We start from the raw sequence: 26,885 nt of genomic DNA on the forward strand, positions 1-26,885 counted from the left end.
CACACTGGTATCTGAACACTCAACGATGTGGTGGTCTCTTTATGCCAACCACCCCTCACAAATTCAGTGGTTTTCCCTGTTTGTTTTTCTGAAGTCCCTCTTTCACCTGTGTTGGAAAAAAAAATAAAAAGACACTTAACATCTGGAAGAATTAAAGCTTTGGAAGTTTGCCGGTCTGATTGCCATGGTGTTGTTACAGAGTTTTTGTTCCTTATGATTCTCCCATGCAGCCCAAATACTAATTGCCAGAGATCAAATCTCAGTGCAAGTGGTTCAGTTGTTTTCCGTCATTTTGACTTGCCCATATGGAACATTCCCAAAATGTCAAAAGTCATTAATAAGTTCCGAAAATCTCAGAATTTATCATTACCGTATCAGAAGTGATTTCCAGTGATCCCAAAGGTTTCTCCCTTTAACAAATGTCATCACTGAGGTATTTCAGCTGGTGCCAACAATGCCACAGATACAAGGTATAAGAACAGTAGCACTGAAAATATATGAGGAGAGGGGCGGGGGGAGAAACAGAACTGAAGTGCTCTTGAAAAAGGAAGTTGGATTAATTTTCCCACTGGATTTTTCTTGTTTACACTTAGCTTGAAATCTTGGAAGGAAACGTAATGAAATTATTACTTGGTTATTTTACTTCGAAAAATAACCGTATCCACTGGGAAAATAAGAAAACCTTAAAAATATAAACAAGTTATTTTCAAGTGAGTCGCTCGTTCTCCTGCCAGAGTGCCATCTCTCCCTGCTCTCTTTGCAGCATTTCCTTCTTACCACCTCCAGCCACCTTTTCATCCCCCTCCGCATTTTGAGTTATTAATTTCTGTCCCGGTATCATTCTTCTCCACCCTCTAAATTCTGTTTCAGAAGCTGATTGTCACTTCTTCACTGACACAGGCATTTGGGGTTTCCGGCTGACAAGCATGTGGCCAACCTCGCCCAGGACACCTGGTTCACACACGCGACAGGAACCTGCAGGAACCTCTGCGCCCTCACAGTCTCCTGACCCTGGGCAACCTTCAGAAAGGTTTCTGTCTCGCAGTGGTTAAGTAGGATGAACTGCATTTTTGGTGCAACATAGTTGTTATTCTCTTCCCTTATTCAGACTTAAGAGGGTTTTTGTCACTTTTGTTTTCTACAGTCAGAAATTTAATTTGAATTATCCAGACTTTTTTTTTATGTAACTATAAAATATTACTGTAATACATGCTTTCTAATTATGGACTACCCAACAAGGTAAACCTGTGGATCTGTGTCTTTCTCATTACAACCGAGCATCCGCAGCACAGTTCTCAGGATCCGTAGCATTTAATATACGTACATAGCCAACAAGTCACTTTTAAGAGCTCACTAAATTTCCTCATTTAAAATCTTGCGTGATCAGTTGTCGGACTTGAACACATTTCTTCTGCTTTTGATCATCCAACATCAAATTACGAGCTATTTGCAACCTACTCATCACTGGATTCAGAAGGTTTCCTAATTTTTCAAGAAGGGGGAAGGGAGGCAGGCTGTTGGATGCAAAGTGAACACTGACCTGCACTGACCCCTTCTGGAAAGCACCAAAAATGTACCATTGGAAACAAACCTGTACTGGTCCGGGGGGCGCGTGTGGGAACTACGTGACCTAATAGCTTTTTCCATCTCGATTTCTATGACTTTTAATCATGTTTGGTTGGAACAGCCTCAGCCTTCACAAGCTATTTGCACGGGTAAGGCTCTGGAGCAGATATACATGTCATCCATTAGCATGCAATGGACCAGAAAAGGCCCAAAGGACCAGAAAAGTTTCTTTGTAGTTGGAAGCAGAAAAACAGTAATGTGTTATAGGAAATAAGAAAAATAGCAAAACATATTCCATTTTTCAGACAAGAACACAGAACACAAATTAGTATGAAAAGAAAAATGGAGCCTTACAGAACATCTACAATGTCTAATCCCAAATAAGCTCAAACAAGGGAATACCATTTCTTTGAGAACAGTCCCATAAAATCTCTAGAGGCCGTAAACAATTAGGACATAAGTCTCTCATCTAAAATACGACACTCCCTTGCTCCTGACCAGACCCATACTTGAGAGCGCAGGTTTAATTTTAATTCAAGAGGAAAGCGAGCCATTCTTCAATGGCCGGTGACATTCCATTCCGTTCCTTGGAAACATCCAGTTCTGTCTAAACTGGACGACCCTCCGCAGTGCTGACAAATCACAGACCATGGCTGAACCAACTCACAGGAAGAAAATCACTTTCTTTTTCCTCTCTTGTGTACATGGACATTGTATTCGGAGTTATTTTTCGTTTCCCCGGAATACAAGGGCTTGATGAAATAAACACATTCAAAAATTATCTGCAAGAAATCAGAAATATGTCAAATTTCCAAACTTGGAAAGAGATGATGGGCTTCAACTCAAATTGGCACATGCTTTGTTTGTCTCCCTGGGACTCGATGGTCTGCATTGCTCACAGTTGTAGAAAATAGAAGACAAAGAAAACATCTCGGGAGAAGAGACAATTCGTTCAACCCAGAGACTGCAGATTTTTAGGATAGTAACTATTTTTTTCCTCCGCATTAAATTATGTGCCACTTAAATTCTTTTAGTGACAGCATTTGTTTGAAGGTGAGGTGAGTAAGCAGAGTACTAACTGTATCTGAACTATCACCATGTTGCTGGCCTCTTTCTGTCCAAACAAAAGCCATAGTGCTGCTTAAGTATCTTCCATCAAAAGTCCTACGACATGGAGAAACTCTTGAACAGTCCCTAACCCTCTGTCTACATATCTCTACCATAGTGAGCCAGCACTGTTCTTACCAACTTTGGCTTCTGTCCCACAAAGACAGTCACCCCTTTAGTTTTTCCCATCACAAGAGGCAAGGAAGCCAGCAGAAGAAATTGCATTTAATTTAAGCCATTGAATAAATTCTCCCATCAGGTTGTTGCAGCCAAACTCCTTCCACTAGGATAAAACTATATAAAGAAAACAAGGGAAAAAAACAACTCATAAAAACGTGACATCACTACACCACTGTGCCTAGCAATGTTCCTTCTCCTCATAAGGAAGTTATCCCTAGACTGGATGGTAGTAAATATTTTGTTTGGCTGTTACGTTTAAGCTTTTGGACAAGCTAAAGATCACCCTGTTTCTAGAAATCATTATATAGCATAATGCGGCAAGAGAGGAAGAGGTCTCTTCCGGCAAGCATTCTTACTCAATTTGTTCTCTAAATAACTGGGATGGCCCTGCTTTCATTGCTTGGCATAGAGCACGGGAGTCTGGACAGAAGCCCTGCCTTCATTCCCACTTCTTCGGAAAGTCCCAGAGTTGAGTGTTTAGATCTGCCACAGAAAGAGGTTTGCATTAATTTTCTGGTCTGGCTGCCCGTTCTACAGGCTAATGGGATGATGATACCACCTGAAGAACCTGTCCAGTTTTATCCAGGACCACACGAACAAGTAAAAAGCCTAGTCCCACTGTCCCAGAAGGGTATACATTTTCAAACTGTACTGTAACAAGAAGCAAGTGTAACAAGCACAAGCAAAGAGGTGAAAGACATTTTATTCCACATTATATTTTACATTTATGTCACAATTTATATTTTATATCACATTTTAGCTGGAAACTCAGAAAAATATAACGAACCTCTTGCATGAACACTATTGATCGTGATGAAATAGAACAGCACGAAAGTCCATCAATACACGACTCCTAAGGGATTCTATCTCACTCCATTAGTTTTGCTTCCTGGATTATTTTTTTTGCATTGAAATGACAAAGAGAAAGCAAACAAACATGTGGGGAAATCCAATCAATGACCTTTGCTGTCGAGTACAGTTCAACTCAACCTCAAGTACGCTCTTCAAGAAAATACAGCATTACAATCTAAAACAAAGAGTTTGCTGGTATATAAAGTCCCAGCTACGTGACGTGCCCCCTCAACTGGCACCTCCAGGCTACCTTCCACCAAAGACAGGTGGAAGAACCTAAGAGATGCGGCATGCTAAGAAAGATGATGGAAAAATGTCTCTCAGCAGCCTACAAGCTGCCCGAGACCTGCCAAAGGCCAGTGGTATTAAAACAAAAATGGGAACCATCTAAACCGGACCAACTGGTTACAAGAGTTAAGTTTACAGCCTGGCAACATGCTGCTTCAAATCTTCACCTGCTGAATTACACGAGCCAGTGCAGGAACATGCACAAACCTCAGCATCTCTAGCAGATACACATGAGGCCCCCTCCCTGCACCCCACAGCTGGCCTGAAACACCCCCTGATGCAGGAGTCTCCCCGGAGCCCATGCAAACAGAGGAGCCCCTCCACAACATGGTTTAAGCTTGCTCTTCCTCTCACTGGAGAGCCAGGAGAGACTCGGGAGCTGCGGCAGGAGTGTAGCTCAGGCCTCTATAACACAAACCTAGCACTACCTCCCTCCGCCCCAAACTGATACAAGCTCGAAAAAATCCCCAAAACAAATCCAAAACCACCAACAACAAAAAAAAAAAAACTTAGAACAAACAGACGAACATGCAAAAAAAATAAAGAAAACCACCCCAGGGGGAAGATGCTGGGCAGAGCAATAACAACTTCCTGCCTCCTCCTTCCCCTCAGGTAACAGGGGCGGGGGGAGACGCGCGCATCAAAATGGCGGCGGGAGAGCCCGCCCTTCCCGCCGGCGGAAGCGGGAGTGACGGCAGCGCCGGCGACGGCAAGATGGCGGCGCCCAGCCTGCTGCGCGGCGGGTTGAGGCGGTTGTTCACTGGGCTTTTCGGAAACGGTTGGGCCTCGCCGCCGACCCGAGCCCTCCGGGAGGGTGAGTCCGGGGGTGGCCCCCGGTGCGGAGCAGCCCGGGGGTCGGGGCGGTGCTGAGCACCGCCCCGGCCCCCGGGCTGCTCCGCGCCCCGTTGCTTCACCGCAGTCGGGACAGAGGGTTGCTGTGTTTCACCTTCTCCCCCCCCAAAAAAAATACTGTTTCTTCTAGGCTGAGTGAGCCTCATTTTGTCCTCCTATCTCTTTATTTTTTTATTTTTGCAGTCGTGGAGGTGACCGAAGGCAACACGACCACAGTAAGTCCCTGCACCCCATTGCCTCAGTAGCTGCCCTTGATGTCACTTCTCCCTCTTTCAGTCTCCTGTTGTGTGTGTCCGTCTCTGTCGTCGTTGTCCCTGTCCCCCCACCCAAAGAAAAACAAAAAAGGGGCAAAAAGGTCGCTTTTCCACCTGAAAGACCTCCCAGGGTATAAAAGCCAAGGCAGGAATGCATTGTGAGTGTGGGTAAGCCAATGGAGGATTTGGCTACTGAAGGTCAGGATTGTCACCCCGTTCCTGGTGATGGGTGGCTCTGGTCAGAGCCACCACCAATGGTGGTCAGAGCCACCCATGAGCGCCAAACCCCTCACCGCACCCCTGGTAAAGTTGGAAGCCCTGACCAGAGGCATTTGGGGCCAAAGCGCAAGAGGCAGTTCTTCAGATGGGTTTCTTAAAGTAGGGACACTTGGCATCGTCTCCAGCACGGTCTGGCACGAAGGGGGTTTGCCTGGTGGCTTTGTCACTTCACCCTGGGCCAGAAAGATGATGTGGCATTGCAGGATGGCTCTGTGCCGGCTGTGTGCCACACATGTCGCTTGCCATTGATCTGTGTTGTGTTTGTTAATCACTGTGCGTGGCATAGTGACTGCAGGTGGTACAAAGCTTGCATCTTGTAACATATTTGGTGGAAAAAAAATTTCAGTTTTTCAGTGCTCCTTTCAGAACGGGGTATCATCAAAGGAAGACCTTAAGTACTAAAGGGAAAGTGCTGCTGAAAATAGAACAGAAGTTCTGAAGTAACTGATAACGAAGAGCATTTTCGCAGCTACGGTTTAGGACAGGAAGGAAAAGACTAAAGCAGTAGAATTAGAATTTTTCTTAATTAACACCATCGGATCTGTTGCACTTTGTGAAGAGAATTGTCATTTTTTTAGAAGCAGCACTGAAATTACTAGCTGGGGAAGGGGGTGAAGAGATTGCATTATTCTGCACACATTACATATGCCAGGATCAATCTATGCCTTGTCTGGAGGCAGGTAAAAGGTATATTTTGAAATGTGTAAATACGATGAGGAGAGTGGAGCAGGAATTATTTTGGAATAGTTAGAAGACAGTGCACTAAATGCTAATCTATAGACATAAATAATAAGGAGAGGACAGACTTTTTTGCTTGCTCATGAAACAGACAAAACCTGGTGGTTCACGCCTTCGAAAGTCTGAGTTTCCTTCTTGTTGTATTAGTGGACATTGTCATGTTTGTAAGCTGAATGGAGCAGGTTACGTATATTTTAGATGTGTTATATCAAATAAAATATGGCAATTAGCAAGATCTCTTAAGACTGTCAACAAAAATAAGTTTAAGCTGTGACAGTAAGTGTGATGGAAAGTTTCTTTTTCTTCTCTTCAAGTGCCACACTACTAATCTTTGCCCAGAGACCTCAAGAGCTTGCAAGCATGCCCTGAAGTTGTTTTAACCAAAACAAGGGGGAAGTGCTCATGCCAGCAGGACACACACAGTGGGTTGCTGTACTTTGCACTTAGTTTCAAAGGGGATGTAAATTATAATCACAAAGTCCTGATATGTTAACTGAGGCTTGAAGTAAAAAAGGTGTGCATTGCAGTAGCAGAGCCTGTTAGAAAAATAATTCTTCCTGGCTCTTTGTAGAAGCATAAGAGGGATTTGGATATTTCTACTGTATAATATCCTAGCATCAATCTAGAATCCGTCAGTGCCCCTAGATGAGGAAGATCTTGTGAAAAATGGTGTAAATTGACCAACTGAAGGGCTGATGCATTTCTCTGCATATCCACGGTCGCTCCATTTATCCCACCAACTCTACATCAGTCTTTTCTGAATCCATCTTTCTATGCTCATCTTTCTACGTGCCCTTGCTTTTCTCAGTATTGAAGGAAGTGTTTGACGTGAACCAGATGAATGAATCCCAAAGAAATCTGGATTTCATCTGCATACTGGGAAAGTAGAGCCCCTGTATTCCCTTGTAGTTCTCTAACAGAAGAATAATAACTGAGTGGGTTAATAATATGAAAGTCCTCAGTAGTTGGGGAATAATTGCCAAAAACTGTATACTGAAATTTATCTCAAGAAAAATTGATACTGACATTGCATTCTGAATCTTTGTTCACTTCCAAGATGGAATTACAGTCTAAGTACAGTTTGAAGCCAGACTGGCAAGAATCAAGACCAGATACACCGGCTTCCCAGAAAATAACTTTACCAAGGAATAGAAAATTAGATGCTAGCCTCTATTTTATATTCATAGTTACTTTCTTGGTTTTGTAAAACTGTCTGTTCTACTTTTGGGGGGAGAAATCTTACTTGAAAATACTCTCTCTTTGAGGTACCAAGATGCTTGAACTAAAAATAACTTGTCTGTTTCCATTTTGCCATCACTAGACAACATATCCGTGGTATCAAATAGTTCTGACAGTTCATCTGGATGCCAGTGTCCCCTACATGCTTACAGAAAATGACATGCTTTTCTCTTCCCTGGTTTTCAGGCACAGAGCCTGACAGTTCAGTCTAAATCAAATCAGTCAGCTTTTTTCTTAAATTAACACTGCGTTTCACACAGCTTTTTTTTTTTTTTTTTAAACTTTCTGGTGCTTGAGCTATTTGAGGCTGTCAGTTGGTGTTCAAAATCTGGTTTTAATCTTAATTTGACCAGAGGAAACTTCCAAAATATTTTGGAGAAAAATACAAAGGCTGTCTTTTCTATCCGTTAGCTTTTGCTTTGAGATAGCTTTTGCTTCTACTCGTAAATCCTCAAAAAAAGACAAGCGCCCATGTAGATAGACTTCATATTCCTAACATATCTCCATTTAGAAAACAAATTTCTCAACTTCTTCCCACACACGCTTTCTACATCTCTTTGCAGGTTACTTTTGAGAAAACTTGAGTGTTAGATGTTACCACTTTGTAGTGATGTAAAAGTAGTGATAGAAAAGATTCTAAAATGATGTCCTAAAGGAATTGTTCTGGGAATTAAACTGGATAAAATATAAAATATTGGGTTATTAAAAAAAAAAAAGAAAGAAAACCACAAGCCCACAGACATCTCCTAACAGTCCTTTCTTAAATTTAACTTCTGCTCAGAATTTTCCCTGTTGGTGATTTATAATGTAGAAAGCCCCTGCACATTTTGGTCCACAATGTGCATCTTCTGTTCTGTGACATTTTCCTATCCCAGAAAAAATGTTTTTTAAAGCTTTTGGCTAAAGGGCCGCTATAATTTTAAGGCATAGTGGTTCAAAGGAGTGCTGCAGTAAGTGGAATTCAGGTGACTATGAGAACTTTACACTGTGAACTAATTTATGTTTAGTAAAACATATACAAGAATTTACGAAATGTTTCTCTATGCCCCTTGGATTTGTTCTTTTCCCCATAGTCTGTTTATATCCAAAGTGCTTGGTATATCTATATATAAGCAAGTTGAGTAATGCAGATACTGTTCCCCTTACATCCGTGCAATACAGGTCAACATGTTGTAGACTTCATTAAAAGTATTCCTCGAGTCACAGATGCAGGTAGAGGTCTGAACTATGCCTGATAACTACATCCTTGCAATTGTTTCCTAGATTGAAGGGAGAATTATAGAGGATGCTGAAACACCAACTCCTCCAAACCCCTCTGGCCAGTGTCCCATCTGTCGCTGGAACCTGAAGCATAAGTACAGTTATGTGGTAAGTTTAATAAAGGAGAGTTTCCCCATCCTCATAGCTAGATGAATATTGCTCTCAGGTTTACACACTGCACAACCTGCCCCTCTCATCTTTTGCTGGGTGTAGTTAGTTAACTCCAGTTAGTTAACTCCATCTCTGCTTCTCTTGGGTGTAACAAGAGCTTCCTACCTAGTAATTGTTTGCCTTGGCTGAAGATGTTCCTGGGGGAAAAAAAAGGATAAGCTTGTCTCAAATAGGAGGTTCGGAATTATACACAAGGCCGTCTGATCTGAGAAGGCTTTTGTGTCCAGCTGCCTTTCAGCCTCGCGCTTCCAGGAGAATCAAGCTGGAATGCAACATTTAGTCAGCTGATTCAGGCCTGTTCTAACTCATTGTGTCATTGTCAACTAAGGTAATAACCTTTTTATATAACTTAAAACTCTTGATGGGTATGAAGGAAAACATACATCTTTACATCCCTTGTAACAGGAAAAAATAGGTTTGATTCAAGCTTTTTGCAGGAAATGCTAATGAGAAGTTTATTAACTAATGAGAGGTTTACTAACACAAAATGTAGAAGATATGAGGGAAGTCCTGTAATGCTTTAAAACAAAAGTACAACAGTCATGAACACTTTAGAATAAGAAGTGTGAGATAAAAGATGCAGAATGTAACTTTACAAGAGGTCATTTAAACATAGTTTACAAAAGGACTGAGTGCCCGCCTTGCAAAATAAAAACCCAGTACTGGAATCAGAAAAGAAGAAAAACAGATAGCAACATGCTGTTACTAAGATAAAGCAATAGAAAACTCGGAATAAGTTAATGTCAATAGGATTAGGGTGAGAGAGATACAAATGCATCTGGAGAAAAAGAAATCTTTGTGAGAAAGAAAGTCCATTAATGAGAGGAGAAGGGGACTGAAAGCCACGTTGGCTGCAGAATGACTAAGCTGCTTGCATCAGTTCTAGCGCACACAGAAAATAAAAATTGTGTTTTAATATCTAGGTAGTAATGGCAATCTTGCAAATATAAAACAACAGGAAAAAACAGGTACAGAAATAACTTAAGTGTTGAATTAGGTACAGACCAGTGGGCCTGGATTGCATGTAGTCCCAAGGTCTTAAGGGAGTTAGCCAACAAATATATTATTTCACTTGCAGGATTTTTTTAAAGTGTGAAAAAAATCCTAAGGAATCACCAAAAGGTTTGAAAATAGTAAGTGAAATACTAAGTAGCTGAGAGAGGAAGAATGATGCTGATGATTATCACTTGGTAAATCAAACATTGCAAATGCCAAGTAAAATGGTATCAACTGGGAGTAAAAACAAATAGCCTGTTGGATAGGACTAATTATGACTCATGAATTGTGAAGAACATGAGTACATAAATAGTGCTAGACAAAATACTTGCAATTACTCCAGGCAGGTGAAACAACACACGTGAAATGTAAATGAAATATCAGTTTAGTATGTTTCAAAGCCTGTGTTGCAGCAATTAAGTTGTCTAAGATCTGAGTGTTGTCAGTGATTCTGACTCAGGCTGGATGCAGTATTAAACAGTGAAATAAGTTGGGGGAGGGAAGTATTTACTCTTCTCCGGTCAGGTTTCTCAACAATCTGGGAAAGCTAAAAATGCAATGAATTTGCAGACGTTAATAAATTAGGACAAATTGCAAATACCATTAAGCTGTGGAAAGTACTACAAAAAAAGGCCATGTTTGTTTTGTGTTGCCCATGTTTGAATGCAGTGATTTCTTGCAACTATTTTCTTCTTCATGTTTGCTGAATTGTGTTGTGATCAGAACAGACCAATCACTTACACTGGAAAATACTTTCTTAGTTTAATAGAGTTTTATGTGAGTTCTAAATGAGAGGGGTCAACAGCATCATTAAACTGGGTAGTTCTACAGATTTCCAGAAAGCATTCCATGAGTCACACATTAACAGCTCCGGAGAAACTATAAACTGATGCTCAGGGATGAAGTGAGCCATGGGAGCAGATTAAATCTTGGAAATTAATATGTAGACTCACTTTCTACGTTGTCTATGGTAGAAGACTCTGTAGTACATAGAGATAACAGTGTTACCAAGAACCAAAGAAGCAATGTAATGCTGTAAAGCCTGAGTCCCAGGATTAGAAGTCAGCTGTTGGTCCCCACAGACAATGTAAAGCGGGAGTCTTGGGTGTGTCTGTAGAGTGAACTAAGATTATGAGTTTTCTTCCACACTCAGTTCAGTTTGATTCTTAGATCCTGATTTCTACTGTTCAGTAGGGAGGCAAGAGAACACCAAATGTGAGGGGAGATCCTGCAGCCAGAGTCTTGAGAATAATTGCTGAGATTGTTCCTAAGAAATTGTGGTCCCAGGAGACAAACTAGGAACATGTCCATCCTGGCTGTTGTGTAGGTTTTGAATGCATATGCGTCTGGCAAATATTATATATCCAGTACTCTTGCTGTAGAGCAGAGGAGAACCTGGACAAAAAGCTAAAAAGGGCGGTGTGAACTGGTATTTTTCAGAATTGTAGAAGCCTCTTACCTTGGCATTTAGAAGCATTCCATTGGGGGGCTGATGAGAGTAGTGGGGCTTGAGTAGACTACCTCTTCTGCTTGAATAAATCCCTTACGCATTTAAATGCTTTGTACCAGTCATGGATTTTCAGGCTTTTAAATGTTAAGGTGAATAAAATCTCCCTTTTCTGCACGTAAGCGCTCTCTGTTATTTTTCTTTGCTGCAGCAGTGATGAGTAGCAGAATCTTTAAATACTTAAATAATAAAGTGCAGGCATTTAACCGTGTGAGTAATTAAACAGTGGCACAATTTACTCACTGGTAGTTAATTGTCCTAAAAGTCTGTAAATTGAGAACAGCTATTTTTGTTAAAGATACAGCCTAGTTCATACAGCATAACCTATAATCTGTGCTTGGTAAGAGATCAGAATAGATGGATCACAGTGGTTCCTTTGAGATTGATAAGCTGAGATCAGTCAGTTGCACAGAAGGGAAAGTGTGAGCTTTTTTGCTTGGGATGCTTGTAATTGGACTGAATGAGGCACTATGAAAAGGGAAGTGTTGAATTAGCCCCTGAGGGAGCTGAGTAATATGACCTCATAGGACTTTCCTTTTGTCATGTGCAACTAGCAGAGTCTAAAGTAGTGGCATAATGAGTTACTTTGGCTGTCAGAGAACTGGGGGACCAATGTCTCCAAAGTTATTAATCAACTGAACAGGCATTGTGAGCACTAGCAGGTCATGATTCCAACCTGCCTCAGCTGTGGTGTGGAGGGCTGCAGTTGTCTTTGCCAGATCAGTTCTTAGTCTCTGCTGAGGCTCAGGGTAACAGAGCTTAAGGTATAAATTCCCACCGTTTGTGGTCTGTGTCTGTCTGTCCATTGAAACTTAGACCTCGGTTGATTTTTTTTCACGTCCATTGCAGATAAAAAAAATTAGTTTGGTCATTGTCAGGATGCAACTGGATTGAAACCTGCAATCCTGTTACGAAACGCCTGGAGAATGGTGTATAGCTCCCAGGAGTAAGGGAGAAAAGAAGAACTAGACTCTTGTATAACTGGAAATAATGACTGGCAGACCTATCTGATACAGCCCAGTAGTAATTCGGCTACACACACAGAACTCTTCTTGCAGTAAATTAAGGTTTTTTTAATGAATCGCATGTCAAGGATCCTACTTTTCAAAGTGTCTGCAGACATTAAAATGGAGAGGTGCCTCTGCGTTCTGGTTGCCATCCATTCACAAGAGCGTGCTAAACACATAGTGTTTCGTTTAGCAAGTTTATCCAGCCCTTTTAGAGGTGAAGGCTAAACTTGTTTTTCGTTTTCCCCCTTATCCACTTCAAACATCATTAGTCTGAGTAGGCAGTAAATATGTCATCTTGCTTTGGCAGCAATTAGGGGAAACCAAACTGCAAGCTTTGCCTATTAGCCCTAGATTAATTCAATCCAAGTTGTTTTCATCCAATGCTGCGGATTACAGGGGTGGGAATCTGGGTCCAGCCTCGTGGGAGCTGTCCAGTGATTAAAGCAAATCCGTGGTTACAGGCTTGGCTGTCCACTAGCACAAAATGTGAATTTCATGGAACATGACGGCACCATGAGAACTTGCCAGACGTTTTTGTTTTTTTTTTTTTTTTTCATTGACCACTCCACATACTTGTTCGCTTCCCTCCACAGCTGCCCCATAAAGTTGGCTGTACCTGTCTGCTTTCTCCCTGTGGTAAGATGCATCTGTGCAAGTAATCTGGGAGAGGCACCTGGCCTGTTAACTGTGAGGATCTTCAGAAATGGACAAACCTTCTGTTGCGTGTGCAGCATTTTAAGCCAAACGGCCTGAGTGTAATTTACAGCTGCAGCGGCTCGGACATAGATGATTTCAGTTAAGAAATGACTGCCACACAAGGGTGTTGGTCAGTTGGTGACACTGTTGGTCAGAGATTATAACAGAGAACAGATTTTCCTGATTTTTTTTTTTTTCCCCGAGGGAGAAAAAGAAAGACTATCTCCCTTTGGTTCCCACCTCCCCCCTTTACATGGAAACACTTGATAACAAGCCTGTGACTCCATAAGGCGTGGTGGTAATATGAGAAATCACTTGGACCACACACACCCTTCACAAGAGCCTGTGGCCTACTTAGGCTTTCACGGCTGCAAAGACTGGAACAGCCTTGAACTTGCCATCAGCTTCCTTTTTCCTCTTCCCCACAGAGTAATGCCGCAGGCTAGTAGAAATGTCTAGAAAGTTTTTCTCTTTCTAGACACTTGGAGCTGGACAGCCCTTTTTCACTTGGAGAAATTATATGTTTGTGCTAAATGGCAAATTGAGCTGTTGGTGATTTGAGTGCTGGTTGGATAAAGAAGAGGAAAAAGAGGAATGGAGTCTTGCTCTTGTTTCCTCAGTTCAACCCACAGCATTTCAGGAGTGGACGAAAGTCAGTGCCCTTGGACTGCTTGCCTGGCCTCCATCCAGTTTCCACCAACGCAGCTGGCACCAACTGGTCCCCTGGTTACTGTTCTTATTGGCAAGGCCATGATTTAGCTGGTCTGAGGACACTTTGCTTCTGTTTTAACCATAGATGGTGTCTCAGGAGCTTGTTTCTGGTTTCTCAGCTGTGCTTTTCTTGTTCTTTGGATACAACATCACTCTGTATGGTGTTTGATAACTCATTTTCTATCAGTGAGAAGTTGCCTAACTTGCTGTGTTTTCAAAGGAGCTGGATCTGAAAAAATCAGTCTGAACACATTAATTGTAGACAAGTGGAGGTAGAAAGGAAGCCAGATAAGGGAAGAGGGAAATTGTGTGTCATGATGATATTAGTGAGGGTGGGATTGAAGGTGGGGAGGGGGAAGGACAAAAACAAACCACAAAATCCCAAAACAAACAGAAAAACTCTTAATTTTGACTGCAACACTTGTATGACAGCATCTGTCAGAATCAGTCTTTACCAGAAAGCCATACTAAATTCCAGCAGCCCCCTTTAGAGCTGAGCTGGTGGATGTATAATTCCTAGATAGCTAGGTTTTCTCAATATTCATTTTATATCCACTTGTGACTGCTTTTGCAAGGGCAGTAAATGAAGCTAGGAATGCTCCAGGGAGCTCTTTGTAAAAGAGCAAAGATGGGGGTGTGAGAGCAGGTCGGCGAATCTGTGAACAACGGGCAGAGTCAGGGTCACCCAATGTGAAAAACAACCAAGTACGCTTTGTTCTTGCCTGTTGCCCTAGACAGAGGGTGGTGTTCAGTGCTGACGTACCTGGTTTGAATTCTTGTTCTGTCGGGGCGCTCGCTGGCAGGTCCCTTCCAGCCTGCATGCACCCTCCGCATGGCCCAGCTACTTCAACTCTGAACATGTTTACAACAGCAGCGGAGAAGTAAGCTCTCAATCAGCAACAGTCAACAGATGAGGGGGAAAAAACAAGCACAGAGCCTCCAGAGGCCCTTTGGGCCAACTTACGTCATGTCGGCATGTCAGGGGGACCTGTCTACATTGGCCTGAGGGGTACATTTGCAGTGGTGCTGTGTGTGGAAATGGAGAGCACGTATCCACATACTGGGCTGTTGTACTGTGTACAGTTTATGGGACACTCGTGCAACAGCTGTTGCTGCTGCGTTTAAAAACTTTTCATCCCAGCTCTGTGATACTATCTGATCCTAGAGATCCCTTTAATTTTGTTTTTATTGAGTGCTTTACATTTCTAGAGCTCTTTATTGTAAAGGTCAACAGCAGTGTAATCTAAATGATTCTTGAATCACAGATGAACCCTCGGCATGCTCCAAGTGCTCCTTCAATCCAGCATGGTTGTAACAGCCCAACCTCATACACACACAGTTGAAGGACTGAAGGCAGCAATTTATCCTGTTAGGTCTTTCTCATCAGCACATGTTCTTTTCTTACAATAAGCTGCTTCGTGCAAGATTTTGGACCATTTCCCTGCTCTCCACCCCTCCAGAGAGACACGAGGGAAGTTCCACCATGGGAAACTGGATAAAAGTTTGAGGAGTAGATAGCAGAGAACAATCCTGCTCTGAAGGGAACAAGGATGGGGCCAGAGGTGATCTAACGTATCTGTGACCTTTAGGATAGCAGCTGTGGTGGCATTTCAAGTTTGTAAACAGTATCCATCTGCAGGTCTTGTGTAACTGTGCCTAAGTACCTAGGACACATTATCTTAGCTAGAATCTTGGAGCAAGCGACAGTGAAGTAGCAGGGACTGCAGCTGACATCATGTGTTTACACTACTGAAGTCAGGGGAAGACTCAGACCATCTGAATGACCTTACTGAGCTGAGCTGGCAGGCAGAGTGACAGCAAGCAAAAGCCACTTGTTGTCAAGCTGCAGCCAAAATGCGTAGGAAGGAATCATTGTTTTGTTTTACTTTGAGTTCTGTACACAGCGCAAGGGTCAGCACAACACCTAGGAATCACAGCAGTTAAAGTAGCTGTAGCACTGATGGTTTTGCCCTTTTCTTGCTCCCTCAGGACGTCTTGCTGCTGAGTCAGTTTATCCGCTCTGATGGAGGGATGCTGCCACGAAGGATTACAGGCCTCTGTTTGGAGGAACACAAGAAAATGGTTGTCTGTGTGCAGATGGCTCACCGTGCAGGTATCTAGCCTCCTCCTGAAACAAGGCCTTACTGTGGGCTACCCATGGAAACCCTTGAGAGGGGTGTCCTGCCCAATTAGTATACCTCAGTCAGATGTCATTGTCCAGTCACCCAGCAAACTCATTATGGTCCAAGTGCTGGGACAGGATGATGGACCAGAGACTACTTGTTCTGCTTTCTATATGTCTTGGCTCTTGCCTTGGCAGCACACATTTATCCCTGTAGATGAGTCTACCATTGCAGAAAGATATGCAAAGTGGCTCAGTCTCTAGTAACTAATGATTAAATATCAGCTTCTGAAATTACTTGATTTAGCATAAGCTGACCTACCCTGTTAATAACATCTATCTGCCATGTGAAGACTTTTTTGCTTTCCCTGGGAGTGGGACCCAGGTTGACACAGTCAGAGTATTGTGCTGATCTTTGTGCCTGGTTCCTGAGTTGTATCCAAGTCAAATGGACTGAGAATTTTAATAGTCAGATTTTCATCCTGGAGATGGAATCTGATTGGACAACAGTGTCCTATGTCCTCTCAGAAAGCCTCTTCGATGAGACCAAGTGGCTTTGTCTTTGGTCTGTATTTCCTCTCTATATCCAGCAAAACTTCTCAGCTTTGCTTAGGCTGGGGTGCAGGTTCAGCAATGACTAAAGATAAAATACCCTTTCTACTGTACTTGAGGTTTTGCTGTGCTGTCCCAGTAGGGACCTGGGGTGCCTGGCTTACGAGGTGTAATGTAACTTTTGTATGCTATAGGGGTAAAGTATTCTCATGCATTTCTTTTTCTGTTTCAGGTTTGTTGCCAAACCACAGGCCTCCACTTCCTGAAGGGCATATTTCCAAGAAACCCAAGCTCAACAGGTGAATAGTCTTGTCTTTTTCACATCTCTCTTTTTCAGGAATAGACTGTAAGAGAAAAAGCAGTTCCTTATAACTGGGTAAAACATGCCTCAGGCAACAGTTCCTTATAACTGGGTAAAGCATGCCTCATAAAGAGGACTCAGCATTTCAGAGAAAGAAGGTCTGTCACAATACTCCCCTGTCAGTCTTTCAAGGACAAACCGGATCTCATTCAAACCATTTATCCACACAGGATTAAAACTGCCACACATAGTAGAGTCTGCCTTCCCTTCCTCAGCTGCACTTGCCTCCTCATCACTAACACTCAGTAGGGCAGTCACAGGAGGATGCCACAGCGATGGAGTAGCATCACAGAATAGTTGAGGTTCGAAGGGGCCTCTGGAGATTGTCTAGTCCAAGCCCCCTGCTAGAGCATGTTACCCAGGACGATGTCCAGTCAGGTTTTGAACATCTCCAAGGATGGACCTTACACAGTTTCTCTGGGCAGCTTGTTTCAGAGAACTAGCTTCATAGTGAGACAGTGTTTTCTTACATTCAGACATAATTTCTTGTGTTTTAATTTGTGCCCATTGCCTCTTCTCCTGTCACTGGGCACCACTGGGAAGAACCTGGCTCTGTCTTCTTTACTGCCTCCCTTCAGGTACTTGTAAACATTGGTAAGACCCCCCCGAGCCACCTTTTCTCCAGGCTGAGCAGTCCCTTCTGTCTTAGCCTTTTGGTGCCTGGTCCCCAACAGCAGGATGATGCCCAGGAGGGGTACCAGCAGTGAGTGGGGGGCTGAGCAGCCAGCAAGGGCACATCACAAGTCTGTTCCCCTCTGCCTCATCCCCATTTCCCCCAGCCAGCGATTTGCCTTTGGCCTGCCCTTCCTGTGCAACAGGGTCTCTTCCCCCTCCCTGGCCTGAGTGGCCCCTGGCCTTTGGTGGGAGAAGGGAAAGCTTGCAGCCGCCTCCTGCACTGTGCTGGGCACTCGGAGGTGCTAATCCCCTGTTTATGACCTCACACTCTGTTTCCATGGGGATGTCAGAGCAGTTTATGAACCTCGCATTAGCAAGCTGTGGGGTTACCAGAGGCCATGGGGCTGTTGCTGGGAGAGCTTAGGCTGCAGGGCTGGGGGCGGCCAGAGACTCCTGCATTTCAGGTCTGACTCTGCAGTGGAGATTTGAGGCAAACTCTTGTAAATGTCCCTTAGATACTGGCAGGCTGCATACTGGGTATCAGTGAGGATCAAATTAGAGCACTCTACATCTGATGCAGCCCTGTAGCCGTCAGGTACTTCAACTCTGAAAATGTCTTCCTTCCTATGTCTTACAAGTCTTTGGGATTCTTTAGTAGCTGTGTCTATCTAGCAGCTGTGGGGTGGAGCACATTATCTAGTTAGCATTCACATAGCAACCCTGCATAGCAGGTTGAGACAGGAAATGGTAAATCCTGTATCTTGCTGGAATCACACCAGGACTCCAGATCTCATGCCTCGACTCTTATAAATTCTTCCCTAGTTTTTTAGTGAGAACAAAGAATGGATACCTGCGGATACATTCTACATGCAAGTAGGTGTGCTACACCTCTAAAATTAAGAGATTTAAATTGGAGATCAGTATCCAAGCCCTTCCTGTTGCATTGCTACTCCCTCCCTACACCACCCTTGTTTTTCTCTTCCCAGCAAGGGAACGTAGCAAGCAGGGTGGAAGCAGAGTTTAGAAAAAGAGAGCAGAGCTGTTGCTGAGGAGATGGAACAGCATTGAAATAGGCAGGCGTTGGGGTCTGGGTGGAGACAAAAGAATGGGATCAAGAAATCAGATTGAAAGTTGTGGTGGGGGGGCTGGAACGAAACGAGTGAGTCCCGAGCCAGCACAGAGTGCACGGGTACTTCAGGAGTGCTCCCTTGGTCCTCCATGATCTTGTCTATTCAGCTTGCGGATGGAGAAAGCTCTGTGTGTTGGGGCCTTGCAAAATCCTGGCCATTGCTGTTCTGTGAGAGTTTTGACTGTGTGTACCCCCACGTGCGCTTCCTGCATTGCTCTCTGGAACAGTAGCTAGCCCCACATAAGGCAAGAGATATAAATTGCCTCCTTCCTCTAGCCTGAAGGGAGAACTGAAGGGTACCCACATGCTGAAGACATTCAACCAGTACTTACTTTGGGAATGAAGCCAGAGTTCTTATCACAAGTTTCCCACATAAATGGCTTGTCCAAGCTTACGTTGTCTTTGCCTCTATACTTGTTTCTAAAGCTTTCTGCAAGTCCGTAGTAATTTGGGAAGCACTCAACCAGTGGTGCTGCCAAATGCAGGGGAGGACAGGGGCAGAATTTGGCTGGGACTTGAGTGGAACAACCTGCTTTGTTCAGTGCCATAAGAACATGACCAGGTCATCATCTAATCCTCTCTGGTGTAATATCAGGGCTGCACACCTAACTTAGCCTGTCCTTTCACTGCATTTGTGTCTGCTGGGTCTTTAAGTGTCAGTCTATGAAGGGATGAACAGGATGTACAGAGAGCCTATCATAGGAGGCAGTACATCGCACAGTTAAGTGATGTGTTTTTCTGAATCCTTGAGCTTCAGCTCTTCTTGAGATCACTGTATCAGCTGCTCTAGCCGTCTTCACCTCTCTGCTTAAATGAGAGGTAACAGTGCCTTTTTGCACTGCTGCTGTAGCCCTGGGAATGCCAGTGCGGAGAAACTGAGGTGCCCCATAATACGCTTGGGCCCCTTGTTAAATCTCTTCCAAGACAGGAAAACAGGTAATGTACATTCCCTAATATCAGTTTAACCAGCCCTTGTGCTCTCCAGCTCTGCCTGCAGTGATGGGTTTTTCCATCCTCCACCAGTGGGTCTCCTCTAAGTGTGGTGTTGAAATATGCTCTTCTGCACCCCATCCCCTGCAAAGTAACCCTCACCAGCCACACTTCAGAAGCAGACCGAAGTGCCCATGTTGTAGATGCTGGAGCTATTGAGGGACCTTTAACCTGATCTGTGAAGTAACCAGGGATCCTGGCACAGCAGTTTGCCCATTGCTGTGCACTGATGCTTGCAAAGGTGAAAGAGGCATCGCTTTCTTGGCTCTGCAGCAGTCTGGTCCTCCTTGGTCAAAAGAAAGTAGTCATGCAGAAACAAGCCAGCAAACAGAGAGAAACTTGCATCAGGGCTGCAGACTTGATGGATAGTTCCCCCAGGTGGGCTAGTAGTATCCAGTATACTGAGGTTTTAGTCCATTCCCAGTCATGTGTCCTCCATTCCTGCTGTCTCCCCCGTGCTCATCTGGACTTACTCTCTTGCCTTCAGGAGCTTGCATTGCACATGAAAGAAAGCTTTGCATACAGAAGACACAGTTCCTGCTATACTGTTCTAAAATAGGAAGTTGCAAGATGAAAAGAATAGACAGAGCACCATAGAGGCATATAGTCTGTCTTAAGACAGTGACAATAAGCTTTCTCCTGCTGAAGGACAGCATTTCTCTCAGTCTTATCTGTACTTTTGTGTGCTCACCCCTTCTGCCCTGAAAAATCCTCTCATTGTCCCCCTGTAAGCAGTCTGTTGTCTAACTTCTTACTCTGAATTGAGAAATCTTTCACTTTTTTAGAGGAGGGACTTCTGAGAAGTCACTGTCTGCTCCAGATGTTACCCCACATACGTACTTCTATGGGAATTCCTGACATCTGATGACAGAAAATCTTACACTGAGCTGAAAAGTGTTTTGCTGATGGTAGAGCTAGACACTAGAGTACAGCTGCTAGAGTGACAGGACTAAAAAGAAAGCCTAAGATAACCTTAGGGACTGATTCTGCTCACGCCACCTGAGATTGAAGGAGATTCATTGTGGGGAGTGTAACTTGAAGTGGGAGTCAGAGCCCAGCACCTCTGCCGTAATACAGACCTGAGCATTCACTTACTGCCTGTAGGCTCTGTGGATGTTCTGTAGACTCAGAACAGCAACTGCTGCCTGGCAGAAGTCTGGCAGATTACTCTATTTGGATGAGCAATCCCTTTCACTTCTCTGCAGTCTTGCAAAGGTCTGGTTGATGCTCCCTTTGGCCAGGCTTCTTCCAAGGTTGTGTTCGTATTTTTGATAGCAGCTTCATCTGCTGCTGGAAGAGGGACAAACCAGCCTGATGAAAAACTGCTTTGTCTCTGTTCTTTGCCCCTGAGATGATGTACAGGCCAGCTGCACAGGAGGAGCTATGGCTCCTGGGCAAAGGTGCTAAGGAAGTACGTAAAGGGCTGAAGAGCTGTGTTAATGTATAGTTTTGAGGGCACCAAAAAAGCTGCTCCTCAGCTTTTCTTTGTCTGCACTTGTGGCTATCTTGGCCAGAATGTTCGGCCTGTGTCACCGTCACCGTGTTTAAAGTGAGCCTGCTTCAAATACAAAGTGTCTGGCATGCACCAGCTATCACCTACCTGAGATCAAAATGTAACATGCCACCATATGGAACTATAAGCAAACTCTTATTTTAACAAGGATCGGGGTGCTGCCTTGCCATTGATCTAGTGATGTGAAGTGTGGATTTATCATCCAGAACTCCTCTGCCCCTCCAGAAGGTGCTCTTCTGGTGCTTAATCAATGATGTTTTCCAAAAAGCAGAATCCCTGCTCTATTTTCTGAAGCGGTTTTATTGTGTCTCCATTGTATGAACTTTGGACGTTCCCTCCTACATGCCCCAGATTTCTCTGCAGAGAGGTAAGAAATTTCCTGCTTCGCACTGGGTCACTTGGCAGCTGGCCTCCCCTTCCCCACCCCATCTACTGATCCTGTTTCTGCTACCGGAATGCAAGAGGAAGAGCAGAATGTTTTGGGAAGTGGTGGCCTGCAGATCCCGTCTTGTTCTTAGTCATCCAGCTGTCTAACACAGTATGAGACTGCAGAAGAAGGTATAACATGAAAGTGAAAATGCCAGTTTGAGCCAAACTGTGGTCAAGGGTGTTGTAAGAGACATGTGAGAACACCTTGTGGTCAGAATTCAACTGGAGAGCACTCCACAGCTCGCTCTCCTCCCACCTGCAGTTGGGACACTGTCCCGGTGAGATTTACCATGATACTTCTTATTTCTTGGACTTTAGTTCTTTGCCTTCTTGCTTTCTGCCTGATCTGTTTCTGACAGCAGTAGCTCAGGAATGTTATCACTTAACTGCTTTACTAGTTATGGGTGCTTTTGCGGAAATATGGCCATTGGAGTACCCATGTCATCCATAAACTCTTGGGTCTACTGACCTCCCCATCTCTTCCATATAATTTTTCTGCAGAACTTGGACATGGAAAAACAATGAAGTTTACCCTCGTCAATGCAGAATTACTCCCTACAGTTAATTTTCTCATGTTTGGCCCAGTCTGGGGCTTTCACTGTTTCCAAGGAATGATTCCACAAGCAAATTTGCCTTGGAGCCAAGGCTTGTTCCCTCATCCTCAGCCTGAATTCTCCCTTTCAAAACTTCCTGCTGTTATTTCTGCATCCATTTGTGCTCCAGCCTGGCATGTTCCAGTTAAGTGCTGCAGAAACAAAATATTTTCACTAGCCCATGAGGCCAAGGAAGTTCTTGGGGATTTCACCAGCACCATGCAGAGTGACAGACTGTTCTCATATTCCAAAGCCATGTGTGTGAGGCCACTACACACCAGAACCATTTGGGAAACTGTCAAGCACAGCTGTGGGTCAGACTTCCATCCTTGCTTTCAGGAATGGAAACCTGAATACCTCAGCAGTTTTCTTTCCAGCATGGAGGCTGTTGCATGGATGGTGTGGACTAACAGTCACTGAGTTCAGGACAGCATCTAGATGCTTTCATAATGTGAATATAGCACTCTCTTTTGGCAGGTCCAAAATATTGGTTAAAGCACAACACTGAAATTGTTCCCTTTCCAAATGGACTGAGGGATGTCACAGGTTCCCAGAGTCTGGGCTCTGTGAGCAAGAGGTGCTGTAGATTGTGGAGTATGTGATTTTGAGCGGTCAGCTGCCACTCCGTTTTCAACTTTCTACTGGAAGAACAGAACTTGGCACAGATAATATACAAGTGAATCCCTCCTCCATCACCTGAACTGAAAGGTTAGGAAAGAGACAGGTTCCATGTGAACTTCTCATGAGTAACAGAGTTCTCAGGTTCTGTGGACACCTTTCGTTGCTGGGAGCAGAATCTGGTTTCACTGCTATCAGCATTTCACTCCAGCAGCATGTGGTTTCTCTCATCTGCATGGAAACGGTGCTGCACATAGCATGTGAATTCAAAAGCAAAGAGCCAGAGTGGCTGCAGGTGAGCAAAGCCAAGAGGTGTCATGGGAAGGGATGTGGCAGGGAGGAAGCAGTCTTGCCAGCACTTTGATCGAGTGCTTCCTGCAGTCTGTAGCCCTCTGCCTTCTGCTCTTAATCCAAACAAAAGCCAGATTGAAAAAGTTCAGTGAGGGTTCAGAAGTTCAGCCTTGAACCGCACCAACATGGCCTTTGCTTGGGCTGCAAGCAGGACTGCAGTTGCCCCATGGGTAGGTCATTTCCCTTACCCAGCACATGGAAGCCCTGGGCCTACTCCTAGGTGTTAAGCGGCAGCCTCTGAGTGGGAAGGCTTTGGAGCCCTGCTGCTCACTGAATAAAATCCATGGAAACGGAATTCCACAGAGACTTTAGGCGATTTCAATGACTGCAGGTGACTAACCACAGTTGTTTCCATCCTGTTTATATCTTGCCTTTTCCCATCAGGGGAATCCTACCAGGATTCCCATCACACTTTATCCAAACTACTCATTTGTGCAGCTGGAGTCTAGGGATTCTGGTTGTTGACCAGGATCCTATCATACTCAAGGGGACAAGCAGAGCCCCGAGGTGAGTGCCAGTCCCCGAGATTGGCAGTTCTGTCCCCTTCTGTCGGGAGTGAGAGCTCTGCATGCTGAGATAACAGGTTAGGAGACTGTGGACCAGCTGCATTTGGCATCCACATGGAGGCTCTGTTCTGACAACCCTCAGCTGGTTGAGAAAATTCAGACCATCTGCCAGTGTGTGTTTGTAGATTATTGTAAAAACTCCCCAAGAGAAACCGCGTGGTTGGATACAACGGGAAGTTGGGTGATTTTGCTAGAAAAGCAGGTACGCTACTGTACGTGCAGAAAAGTCCTGTGTACTGGGCTTTGAAGCTCTCGCATGGGAGTTTTGTGGATTGTTTTTACTCTCGGGAAAAAGAATATCTATGAAACGGTAGGAACTGGGGTTAGTCAAAAGAGGAAAAGGAACTTTGTAGTCTGACTGCTCCCAGGCATCAGGCTTTTGCCACTGCTGAATTAAGGTAAAAAAAAAAAAGGCAGCAAACAAAATAGGACAAGTTTGAGTTTGGGACAAAGCAAGTATTAAAAGCGCTAAAAGCAACTGTGCTCCAGGAAGGGAAAGCGTCCAAATGTCTGTTTCAGCTAACAATGAAAAGCCCCAGCCTGCAGTCCCCAAAGGAAGCCAAAAGCCTGGACCAGAGGGCTGGATTAGACCTGCTCAAAAGAGAAATAACAAAAGCTTTAAAATCAGGCCATTACTAAATCCTCCTTCCTATGCAGAATTGGGGTGTGCACTTCCAGCCCCCACACAGAAACAGAGGGATTTCTTAAAAAGCCACTGTCTGTCTAAACCTGCACACAGCATTGATGTGTATCTCGCATTCACACATTCACTTCTCTCCCAGTGAGATCATTTATTATCACGGGAGCACTTTCCCGTAAGCGTGTGGACACGTGACCAGAACTGCCCTTGGCACACTAATGCATTAAAACAATTTGGGATTTTTTCCCTCCTTCGCTGTAAGTGCAGTCTTGCGATATCAAAACTTGCGCTTACAGACCTCCCCCTCCAGCAAGGGGAATGTGAAAAGAAGGACCTCGCCCCATGTGCCTGTCAAATACCCCTACAGCTTCTCCCAAAGGAGCTGCCTTGCCATGGATCTTTGCCGGATTCCAAACTGGGGACGTGTGCTTGGGCTCTCTGAACTCTCTTTGCCTGTGAAATTAGAGACAGGAGAGTCTCTCCTGCTTCCTGTCCTGATGTTGTTATGTAAGGGATTCCACTAATGCACTAGCATAACATTAAAGGTCAAAAGGGACTAATTTAACGCACGCATAGGAGAACAAGGAGCTGGATCGTGCTCTACACCGTCTCCTAAATCCCTCCTGCTGTTGCTTCTAGATGTTTTAACTATCATAAACTCCTCAAAGCGAAAGCAAAGCATTTTGAAAGTGGCTTCATGTCAGTGGCAGGAACCTCCAAATGTGATTAATTTTTCAATTTATGCTGTTCGGAATTGCTGAGAAAGAAAAGTGCTAGGAAAATGGACTGCTGTTATATACTCTGTAGCTGCCTGGCATAGCAAGCTTTCTTTGTAGTTCTCAGGAATGTGCCAAATGCCTTCAAACAAATGCATTACATGGTCTCTGTCCAAAGTTCTTAATATCTCAAATTTGCACAATGCAAATAAAAGGTAACAAAGCTGTTTGGGGAGAGGATGACTGATTGAGGTTACATTAAGACCATGGGATTACTCAACAGAGGCATGCAAACATCGCTGGACAAAGTTTATCAGTCCGTTCCAGATTCTAATTTGTTGGAGCATTGTTTGTGCAGATTATGCTAGGGTTTTACTTTGAATCTTTATTGTCTGAAAAGACTCCTCTTTCTCTAAGGACCTCTATTCCCTTCTCTACTGGTAGCAAAAGATTTAAAGCCTAACAAAACTCCAGGCCACCCAGCCACAGGGTAAGATTTCCAGTAACTGATTCTGGATCTGAAATCCCCTGCCTGTTTGCAAAGCCAAGTCTAAAATTTCAAATGGTAAAAAGCAGAGGATATTTGCCAGACGTTGCTCTTCACAGAGATTTGTAGTTGTGATGATAATTCCATTCTAGCACCTCTTACATTGTAGGTTTTGACTTCCTGCACCAGCAAGCTGCAATAGTATTGTACAGAGAATACTAAAGCAAATTTGGACATATGAAAATACAAGACCAGGCCAGAAACCCATCCCATGAAGAAGTAACCGATTTTCCACCAAAAGAAAATGAACCCTATTTATTTCTCACAGAGTTTAGCCTTTGTAATTAGTTTATCTTATTGAGGCCAACTGTTGAAGTAACACCTCCCGTAGGGGCTGGATGCATTCAGTCTTGGACTTAGTTGCAATGAAGGGATTTGGCACTCCAGTTTAGCCACAGGTGGACAATTTGCCAGCAGCCTGGAGACTACACCTGATTTGTTTCGGGACACTGGAAGTCAAGCAGGTGCCAGTGGGTTCAGTACAGAGGTGCAGCTTAGAAGTTCCAAAACCAAACAAAAATTCTTTTCCCATCATCCCTTCTGAATCGAGGGAGCTCTGCTCACTATTGTTCCTTTTATAAAGAGGCATGTGGGAAGGCAAAGGCTACGGTGCATGCTTCTGCTCCAGTCAGAACCTTTTCTCAGTGAACAGTTCTCAAACTGAAATGCATTTGTGTTGTTTTGACAGGTATCTGACCCGCTGGTCCATCAAATCTGCAAAGCCCATCTGGAAGAGGGGCCCTAAGTGGTGCAAAAAGCCCATGCCAGTTGGACACCCTTTGCTGAAGGATAATGTCAAATATACACACAAGCCTCTCTATTTAAACCATTAGTGGCCAGAACTGGCACACTCAGTAAGCACAGCTGTTTTCCACTGTTCTGCTTTTTTCGCAAGTTTGTCGGTATGTCCAATTTTCTTATTCCAAAACTGTCATTAGTACTCTATATTGTCTCCAGTGAATGAGCTGCTCCTCTAGGAGAATACGGGATTCAGCAAAGCAAACTTCAACGTGCAGAATGATTTGGAGAAAGCAGGGGGCAAAGACTTCTACCTCAAAGCCAGAAAGGATCTGAAGGCCTTTGTTTCATTATGGTCCACGACTGGGTTTGGAAAAGGATGTTTCCTTCTTTTTCCAGCAATGAATGGTGATTCCCTATTAACGTGTGTTTCAACTCAGATTTGCCTTTTCTGGGCTTTGTACCTGTGATACTGATGGAAGGAAAAGTCTCCTGCAGCACTATGTTTCCTTGTCAGTAACAGAAATTGTTATTGACTACTGAAATGATTTTTTTTATAACCTGTACTACCCATAATTTGCAGCAGAACACCTGTGGCAGTGGCAGACAGGCATGTGTGCATCTTCCATGTCCCCTTAAAGATTCCTGGCTTGTGCTTCACTCCTGGATCTAGCAAATACAGAATGTTGACATCCTTGA

At 44.0% G+C, this 26,885-nt stretch overlaps 1 protein-coding gene across 2 annotated transcripts; it reads left to right on the forward strand.

Moving 5' to 3' along the window:
• Nucleotides 1-4,621: 4,621 nt before the first annotated feature.
• Nucleotides 4,622-26,885, forward strand: MRPS18A (mitochondrial ribosomal protein S18A). Of its 2 annotated transcripts, XM_074579796.1 has the most exons (7): nt 4,635-4,807; nt 5,029-5,060; nt 8,619-8,723; nt 15,696-15,819; nt 16,613-16,679; nt 26,137-26,302; nt 26,406-26,885. In XM_074579796.1, the coding sequence occupies exons 1-6, from the start codon at nt 4,639-4,641 to the stop codon at nt 26,279-26,281; spliced, it is 642 nt and encodes a 213-aa protein (XP_074435897.1). In that variant the 5' UTR covers nt 4,635-4,638; the 3' UTR covers nt 26,282-26,302; nt 26,406-26,885. The 2 variants fall into 2 exon arrangements, with proteins under 2 accessions (XP_074435896.1, XP_074435897.1); XM_074579795.1 differs by having other exon boundaries at nt 4,622-4,807; nt 26,137-26,885.

The sequence above is a fragment of the Larus michahellis genome, chromosome 3 (assembly GCF_964199755.1).
Source record: "Larus michahellis chromosome 3, bLarMic1.1, whole genome shotgun sequence".
Classification (NCBI taxonomy): domain Eukaryota; kingdom Metazoa; phylum Chordata; class Aves; order Charadriiformes; family Laridae; genus Larus; species Larus michahellis.